Source organism: Homalodisca vitripennis, chromosome 3 (genome assembly GCF_021130785.1).
Source record: "Homalodisca vitripennis isolate AUS2020 chromosome 3, UT_GWSS_2.1, whole genome shotgun sequence".
Taxonomy (NCBI): Eukaryota; Metazoa; Arthropoda; class Insecta; order Hemiptera; family Cicadellidae; genus Homalodisca; species Homalodisca vitripennis.
In genome coordinates, this window is record NC_060209.1 from 139,860,567 (window position 1) to 139,870,943 (window position 10,377).

At 30.4% G+C, this 10,377-nt stretch overlaps 1 protein-coding gene across 1 annotated transcript; it reads left to right on the forward strand.

Moving 5' to 3' along the window:
* Positions 1 to 662: 662 nt before the first annotated feature.
* LOC124357573 lies at positions 663 to 4,744 on the forward strand. Its single transcript, XM_046809490.1, has 3 exons — positions 663 to 843; positions 3,006 to 3,325; positions 4,000 to 4,744. Exons 1-3 carry the CDS (start codon positions 682 to 684, stop codon positions 4,199 to 4,201), a joined length of 684 nt encoding a protein of 227 aa, XP_046665446.1. The 5' UTR covers positions 663 to 681; the 3' UTR covers positions 4,202 to 4,744.
* The last annotated feature ends 5,633 nt before the right edge of the window (positions 4,745 to 10,377 follow it).

Sequence of the window (10,377 nt, forward strand, 5' to 3'; positions counted from 1 at the left end):
ATCTCAGCAATGTTTAGAATGTGATAGAAAAAGAACAAGTGAATATAGTGTACTGTTTTCAACGGGAAATTGCGTGCAAAGCCGCGAGAAACAGCTAGTGTCTTTATATACATAATTTCGGATTGATTATGACTAAATCAAAAGAAAGTTTTTACAAAGAAATTTGTATGCTTATAATAATTTTGTCTAGTGAGGTTCTAAAATTTTGAAGTTTATAAATGTTTTAAAATGTTATGATTACATAAACATACCAAAATTGGGGGTTAGTTTTATGCAAATTCAACGTTTAAAGAAATGATACTTCCTTAGTTTGACATTGAATATCACAGCAAGATTTGAAATTTTCAATATTTCCAACTGAGTCAGAAAGAACATTTCTATTGTCTCAGTTACTGTAAACGTACGATTTTACATTGATAAGGGAAAATTTTTCATTAATAGTTCACATTTCAACAAATTCTGTTTATCGAATTTAATTTTAGAGCAGTGTTTAATAGTATATAAAACACATTTAATAATTAGAATCTGCCATTAATACCACAGATATTGACAGTTAAATAAGTAAATAATTCAAGACATATATGTCAAAAAAACTATATACGTAAAAACAATTGATTACTATAATTACATTTTAATGGAACTTTTTCCTGTCTGAAGAGCAGCAAATAGGTTTGGCCCATAATGAACACTAAGAGGAACATACTCATTATAAAATTAGATGAAACCTCGGATGTGTCATCTCACGACAAAATAAGTGGCCGTGTGAAGGCCGACTCCTACGTTGTTAAGAAGCCTTGCAATCGTCTCTCTGTTGCCGAACTAGTAGCTGCTATGTACTCACCGGTAAGATATTTCTATTTATTGTGATTCAATTCAGTTATTGCAATATATGTAATGCTCTCATAAGAGGACAAATTAATAATAACTCACAACGAAGAGAACGTTTACTTATTTATCTTGAACGAATGAGGAGTTGAAATATATTTTCTTATACTTATAATATTATTTATACAGAATTAACCTTCATAATGTCTTAGAACAATGCTTGATCATTACTTTCACCAAAATTTAAAGTGCGCTAATTAAAGGATATATTTTAGTAATATGTTTTGAAACGAAATAAATTAAGGTATTGTACGATAATAAGACTTAATGAAGCCACACATTGATAAGATAAACTTGTAGAAACTATCCAAGCGGTAATAGCTGTTACATATTGTCCTGTCATTGTAAACTCTAAAAGATAAATGGAACTTAAGTTTAATTTCGAAAAGTCACACAGTTGGGGTTTGCCAGAAAAGACCTCGCCTTTGAAAGTGTACTCCTTAGAAAGAAAAAAACGCTACACTTATTTATTATAGTCAATATAGTTCTATTAATTTAATTTCTAATGGAAAATTTACAATTTGAATTAGACAGAAGTTTTTAAGAAAAATGGATTAGTCACGGCGCGGTCTTTTACCTTGATCTCCTAGTTCCCCCATCTAAAACAATTAGATTATTATCATCGGGGACATTTAAAAATTACATTTTACAGTGATTCAATTAAGAATATCGACCAACTAACAGAAAGGAGTTTTGATTGTTGTCAAGAAATTTGGAAACAACTTGGGATATTTCTAAAAGTGAAATCGCCCTTTGAAAGACGCATGACAACTTGCATTTGTTAGAATGGAGAAGGTATTGAAAGCTGATATGAAAATCTGTTTGAGGCATTTTTGGGGATGAAAATAAAGTAATTGAATTAAGTAGTTCTAGCTCAAAATTTTAATTTACATGATAGTAGAAAACATCGTGTTAAATAAGAATAATGAATTTATATTAAGAATATTTAAATAATTTAATAATACTACATTCCTGAGTTGGTGATTAAGATAAATGTTTCTACTAGTGATGCTCTTTTCTTGAAAACAGCTGACGCCTATAAAAACTAGATGTTTACTGCTTTCGGCTTCTGCAAGGAAACCTTTAGAGTGGTCGTGCTTGCTTATACGCTGAAACAAGTACTGTTGAAATTGTAATAAATCCTGTAAAATAGTGGTATCAAATAAATATTTAACTATTCTGGTTTTTTATGTTGTTTGACTTTATAAAGTTTAATCAAGCACCGTTGGTAATATTTTGACAAGAAACAACAAACTTATAGTTTTGAGATCTCTTTTGATCTATTCCAATCTGTGTGCCAAATTTAGTATATAGCTATAATAGTTCTAAATATAATATTCTGTTACACAAAATCTATCTGTTTCACAATTTGTACGTCTATCTAAAATAACTTACCTATATACATGAAATAGAACAGGAATACAGAATTCAATTAAGATGCGTGTCGTCACTCTATGGAATATGGCTGAGTGTTAAAGAATATTTTTACGTTGGTCTTATGTGTAACAACGATGGCAACGAGAAAAAACATAGTAAATAAATTTATAAACAAACTCAGTATACCCGTAAGTTATTTTAACAAGTGACATATTACTACATGTAGCATAATCATCCTAACATATACAACACCAATTTATAGTGAGTTTATGTATTAACTGTTATTATTGAAACAATGAAAATATACCAAACGTAATGAAAAAAATACAAATTTGTCGTGTGGGAAGATGTTTCGAAATGACTTCATTTGTAAACTTAATGAAACTTTACTTCTACAAGAATGTGTTCTATGATACATCATTCTCATGCCATTGTATTTCTGTCTATCTGTCCAGGAATCTCAAGTATGAAATAAGCTATAGAAAGAAATATTGGTACAAAACGTTATTTGCCGTGTTATTCTACTGTCAGTATTTATATCAGCTATAGCCTTAGCATTTTTTATGGACATTATCGAAGACTATTACGCGACACGTGTTGTGACGTAAATAAATCTTATTTCATTTCAGTAAAAATAACTTTAAGAAATTAAATTATACCTCTAAGTTAATTTTAAATATGCTAAAAACATTTGAAGCGAGATTAATAATTATTTAATTATTGACTGACTGTCTGGTTTCCAGGTGTTCTGTATTGTTCTAATAAATGGCCTATCTCAACTCAACGCTTTTCCATCTTCTACATTACCAAGATTGTCCGATTCAAGCCCGATCAAGATAAAATTGTTATCACAAGACACTATCTCTAAGACATTGACTAACAGAATTCGTCGTAAAGTGCCAGCGTCCTCATATTTTCTCAGCAAAGACACTCCTATATCAACAGGACAATCTGGAGTACCTTCGGCAGCTCTTCCATCGCCATCATTTTCGCAGTCCTATAGACCTGGGGCCCCTAGCAGCCAGAGCGATACTTACCGTCCTGATGGATCTTTCTCTTACAGGTACTTGACAATTTGAGTTACCAGTAAAAAAATGTACATATCTAAGTATTTCATTGAATCACTATCAGTTAGGTTTTAAAATCTTATGTTAGTAAGTAATAATACTCGCTCCTATAGAAATAATAAAAAGGTTTAATTAGTCATAACGATAACATGGCGACTATTGGTGTCAAATAAAAAAAATAACCTCTTGTTTTAATTACGGTTGAAATAATCACTTATTCCCTATTTGAAATCAATTCCTTTCATATATTGAAAAGCTTGCTGCTAGATAGTAATAAAATAATACTTCGTTCAATTTGCAAAAATATGTACCGAATTCAGTTTTGCTATGTCAAATGTACAAGCAACACGCATCCGATTTTGCATTTTCATTACAGATGTAATATCTGTAAAGCTACTTGTGAAAAGAATAGAGATATGATGTACGATATCATATCATATCGTATTTTAGATAAAAAAAGTTTTACACAACTGTAGTGGCTTATTGCATATTTAGTAGAACAAACTATACTATTCTTAACTGAGAACAGACCATTTACCTTACTCAGAGCTATTAACAGCGAATTGCTGTAATGGAATAAAACGTCTGAATTACGCTAGCTAACCTTATAATATAATTGTTCCGTTGTTATACACCTGGAAATTTAACCTTGAACTTTTATGTTTTTCAGCTATAACACAGATAACGGAATATCTACAAATGTGAAGGGATACCAGAAAAACGTTGCGGGTAACCAAGGACAAGCAATGGAGGGACAATATTCTTACCCGTCACCAGAAGGAAGACCCATACTTACTCTCTGGTACGCGGACGAGACAGGGTTCCATGCTCAGGGTGCTCATTTGCCCTTATTCACCCTGCGTAATGGATAAGGACATAGTGGATCTTGAAATATACTGGACTTAATTTAATTGATTAACTCTAAGAATAAAAAATAAATCCAAATTATATATATATATATATATATATATATATATATATATATATGAATCTAAATATTGTGCTTTATTTAACTAATTTCTTAATTAAGATTATGCAGTTAACGTAGGATTATAACCATATTACTACCCTAAATATTTAAAATTTATTAATTATTTTAGAAAAATTATACATATATTTCGAGCTTCAAGTGTATATTAAATAGTATACATTATTTTTAAATTTTAATTAAATAATAACAAACACTGTGTATGTTAGATTGAAACAAATTTTGTAATTAACCAATTATATATGTAATTTAGACCTTAAGTACAGAAATATTAGAATTGTTCTCATATTTATATTACATTATTGGTGATAAGTAAATATGTACACATTAATACGATACATATTTTATGGAATAAATTGCATTTGTGAATTTGCTGTAATGCTCTGTTTTGTTGAATACTTTAATTAAACGTCTTGATTCCATAGTATTCTCTTATATTACTCAATATTTTTAAATGAGGCCATTTGAAAGGTTATCCGGAATAGCCTAAGTGATAACATGTAACGATTCCGTCAAGGTTCGGATAGTTCTCAAGAGTGAAGCAGTGAGTGAGCAGCGAAAATCCAAATATAGCCACGATGTATCTGGTAGGTATACAAAATAATATATTTCATAATTAGTGGGTTTGGTACTTAAATACTTCCGAGTAGCTTATAAGTGTGTGAAACAATACTACATAATAGAAAACTTTATATGTGATATTTTATATTCTTCCAACAATTAGCTGAATATAAAATATTATAAAAGCACAGTATAATAAATTTTTACTGCGACTTAACCCGAGAGCCTTGCAATATCTTTAACGTTTAAAATTATTATCCCGCATGTTTAGAACACTATGGAAACCTTTATTAAAACATGCCTCACATATAGGTTCTTAACGTATGCACCCTAAATTTATGTTTGTTTATAAAAATTCACTGTAGGTAAAAATCCATTGTAATACAATGCTTTGCTATAGTTAATATTTATTGTGCAATTATCTTTTACTTGAGAGTAATGATGTTTTTACTCTTCAATGCATTTACAATTTTGGACTGCTTAGTATAGTTAAAAGTGTTTGGTATATCGGTGAAATAATACGATACACTTATTTACAAATGTAAAAAGTGCGGGATTATGGTAATATATTTTTACAACTTAAAACATTCGACATAATATTTTTAAAACTTATGATTTAGATAAAACATTTGCATCAGAGAATAACGACAGAAAAAGATTTAACACTTGAATTTCATAATTTATATGCAGAATTCGCATGGAAACGAAGGGGTTTCAGCAAAACATTTCAAAACAGTACCTTAATAGATAGTTTAATTAATATTATTCATATTTCATATTAGTGCATTAATACTGCGATAATATAAGCTAACTAGATACTAAAATACACAGGGATAGTTCAAGAAGACAAAACGTACATAATTAAAGTGAGATGGCAACAACGCACTGATCAACTTCAGTTTTAGTATAAAAAACCGGTCTAATAATCTCTATGTTCTTTTAGATTACATACTAAAATTACAGTTTATCATAAAAGTATAACAATATTTCAGTAATTATTGGACTAATAATAAGAAGTACACAACGAGAAAATACAAAAATGTTCCGGTATATTAGGTTGTATATTTTTCTTTAGAAAGTTTACTAATGATATGTTAAAACTATAAGAATAACCAAAGCGGACGAAACCATATCGTAGAACCAATGAGTCAGTTAGCATTTTTATTGGACACATTATATTTAAATTTGTAATAAATATTTCTTAACTTAATAGATAAAGCATAACTGATAAGGAATACGTGTATAGTTTTTTAATATAACCTTTTGGATTATTTACTAAAACAACTATCCTGGAAGCTTTTTATTTTATGATTTTATTTATTATTTCGGCATAATACATTATTTTATAGAGCAAACGAATTTTCATATTTCTTTCAAAATCATAAATAGTTGATATTTTATTGGCAGACATATACATATTGTAATTTATCTTAAAGAGGAACAATATATATATAGTATATTTATGCAAATTTTAATTTCTTCTGCTCCCACTACTTGATGAAAATCGGATTTCTGTATTTATGTGTCACCGGCTGTGTAGCAAAAACTGTAAATGATTAAATTTAGACGATTGAAATCTGGTGGCCAACTCTATAGTAGAAAAGGATGTAAGGAAGAAAGGTCCATGGTGAATCATTATCCTGGCCAGGATATTGTACGCTGTGAAGCGAAGAACAATCTGGGAAACCTACTACGATCAAAAAGCGTCTAGTTCCGGCCCTTTTAATCTATTTCTGGTATAAGATATCTTCAATGTTAAGTAGGTTTTGCATTTTTTTCCAATAAAATATATCCATGAACAGCCTAAAAGTCATTATTCCCATAATTTGAATTCATTTCCAGTCTAAATATTTTATGATACCATAGTTGAGTTTGCCTTGTGCACTGATTTATTGTACGTAGGTTTCAAGACAAAAAGTTTCTACTTCTGCTCCTTTAATCTACTAATAGTGAAAGATATTTAAATGTCATGGTTGAGTTGCCTTTTCATAATGATGATCAAATGCAGGGTGCCAATTTAGCCTTGTACCTTCCCCCCAGTTTTCACACGATCACAGGTAAGAACATACCGCTTAGGCTTAAGCATTACAATGAATAATCCAAATTTTACCGGTTTCCATCACGTCAGAGGGGCGCATTTAGGAGGGAGCCTTGAAAATGTTAAATGCTAGCATAGTTCGAGTTGCACATCAAATTAAAAGGATTTGGTAAAAGTACAACACCCCAAATTGAATCTCAACGAATTTACCATTTTTGAGGGTTTCAGACTTATTTGGTAATTTGTGTACACGCTCACTTATCACTAAATAGTTACTGCGATCATAAAGTCTCTATTCTGACTGTGTAAATTTGTTTTCTGTTCAATTTTTTCACTATTTCACAGTTAATTTAGCTTTGTTACTCCAACTATATATAATATGAAGGTCTCAGATGAAAACTTATATTGCAGAGTCTACTTCTGGTCTACGGTATCTCTTCTGTTATCATTGATTTTGACTGTTAACGCCAAAGAAAAAATATATGTATACATAAACTTAGAAAACACTGCTTCGGTTGAAAAGCATCTATTTCCAACGCGTTCAGCTTTTAAAATAAGGAAAAGAGTGGAAAATCCTTGAAACTAAGCTTATTTACATGTCAGAATAATCGTTGAAATTAAGTTTTGTGTTTCGGAAATCTTACTGCTTTCGGACTGAACTCCAGGAAAGAAGGTTTTCTGAGGCATCATTTTTACGTCCATTTCCGTTTTTCCTCAAACCACACACATAGTATAAATTTCATACCCAATGTCTTGAGAGTCAGCCAATTTTACGTACCTTAAGTGCAAATATTCACAACTTCATTTATAAACGTAGGTTTTATAACATCGTTTTAATATTGGTTCTAATACTTTATATTATTTAATACTGTAATTGTGCAATCAATAGTAAAAATTAGATATTTATTTCGTTTTTGAACTCTGAATTACATAACTAATTTTGGCAAATTTACTAAAATGTCAACAGCTGTTCACTGTTAGTTAAATTTGGATTATATTTCATAAGTATTACAAACAAAACAAGTCCTTTTTATTACAATCCCTGCCCTCATCCCATGACGTCCAGACAAGTGAAAAGTCAGCGGTGAGCGCAAAAGTCGATCGCTCACATTACCCGCTACATTTGTCACTGCCGAGTTCAAGTAATCAGTTCGCGTTGAGCTGCAGTACTATCAACATAGCTATTAATAGAATAAACGTACCTTGACACTCCTTAAAATTAAAAACACAAAAAACTATAGGGAAACTACGGTTTTTTCAAAGCACTTTGTCAGTTTGTACGTCGAGACTGTCTCTAGGGATAGCTTTGCGTCCTTGACCTCTTCCATCGCGCGCGTCAGTTTGGCCATCTTAAAACTTCTGTACCATTCGCGATCAACACCACCAATTATAATGTTATGTCAGAAACACGGCACACTCTCCGATTGATTTCTACTGCATTATCCTCTTTTGTTTGCAGGAAACGAATAACACTCCTTAATTCACAATTAAGGGAAGAATTAATAGAGGCGGCTATGTGTATGTGCCTGCAGTTCAGCGCAAACTAGAACTTAAAACGGCAGTGAAAATTGTTGTAGCGGGATTCTGAGCCATCGACTATTGCACACACCGTGGATTTACCTCGTGTCTGGCCGTCACATTTTGGGACCTTAACCTAATAAAAATGGCCCTCGTAGTTCTAAATTGAAAGCAGTATGAGAAATGTTTTTCAAATTTTTTCTAAATTAAAGTTTACCTCGAACTTTAATAAACATTGTAAATATATAATTAGCCGAATTGGTTCAGCCGTTCTTAAGATTATAGGTTAGAAACACATTTAGCGATTAATTTTTATTTATAACATAAATTCACTTCCTTTATATGTGTAAAGTTATTAAACTTTGAATAAATAAATATATTGATATGCGTAACAAATAGATATTATTAAATGTATTTTTAACGCTTATATTAATTTTTATGACTTCTGACATAACTTACCAATTTTGTTACGCAATGAAACATATCAAGGAATAATATATAAGAATAAATGATTAAAACCAAAATATAAAAAGATCAGAACTTGTACTTTTGAAACAATAAATTGTTTGATACAGCTAATTTACTAAGACCCTTGAGGTTACACATAATTAAGGTTAATATTAAGTGAATAATATATATAAGAGAATTATTCGCATAATAATTACCACATCACTATTTTAGTGTTTATCCAAAAACCTCAATCCTTTAGAAATAAATTAGCTTCAAATTATAAATAATTTAGTATTAGAAGGAAATTTTCAGTTGGTAACTTTAATGGGTTTTCAACTTTAATACTAAATGTGTTTATGAATAAAACACTTAACTTATCAAATCAAAGTAAGATTGCATGCTATGTTTTAAGGCATTACATACTAAGACCTTTAATGTTTTCAGGTGACGCTTATCTTTCTAACGTGTATGGTTTGGATGAGCTGCAACTTAATCTCCAATTTGCAAGTGGCGAAGCTTCACCCATCATTCCCAGAGAATAAATTGCTGACCAACATGATCCACCGCGGAAATTCGAAAAACCAAAGCAAACAGATCTTTTAAGACAAAGTATAACGTCTCACATATTTCTTCACCACATTGTTCGACGCAAAGTTCCCCAATCATCATATTCGTATGTTCCCCCTATGAATGAGACAATGGTGGTGGATGTTAGTCATTTATCCAACCCATCCACAGAATTACCCCCACCAAACATTACTGATTTTGTCAAAGGACACTTAAATAATACATGCTGCGTGTGTTTTACGTCTTACTGATATTAAAACATACTGTAAGATACCATTTTATACTGTTCAGATTGTTTTCTATGAATTTCTAAAGTGCGATAACTAAGAAATGTGTTGCAAAACGGTATAATAAGAGGAGTGTTTTAAGTTGTTGTAAAACTGAAAATTTTCTATCTGGTAAATTTACCAGCTTAATAAGTTTAAACAGACTTTAATATATCGTAGTTTATAATATCGAGCTAATGTTTTTAAAGTAGTATAAAATAGGTTACCTAAAGGTACGCATAGGTGTAAAGGAAGAAAATATTCGTGAACGAAAAGCACAAATACTATAGACTTTGTATAATGATGTATAGAACGATATGAAAATTATAAATATCATAATACATTTTTAGCATACTCCATGTACATATAAAGTATAATTTGACTAAATTTAGATTCAATTTGAGATACTAAATTTGAGATACTACTCACTGGATATTATAAAGAATACTCACCTCAGGTAAGGCCAATTTCAAAACTTTTCTTATAGTAAATTAATAAACCAGTTTTCTTACAGTAATTAAATGTGTCCATATTTATACAGAATCAGGATTATAATAAATTCAATATAATGTTTCTTTATTTGTATTTACATTACTAATCTCTAAACAAATAAACACCAACTCTGAAGTATGTTGCTTTCTCTAGTGGATTGAGACTAGA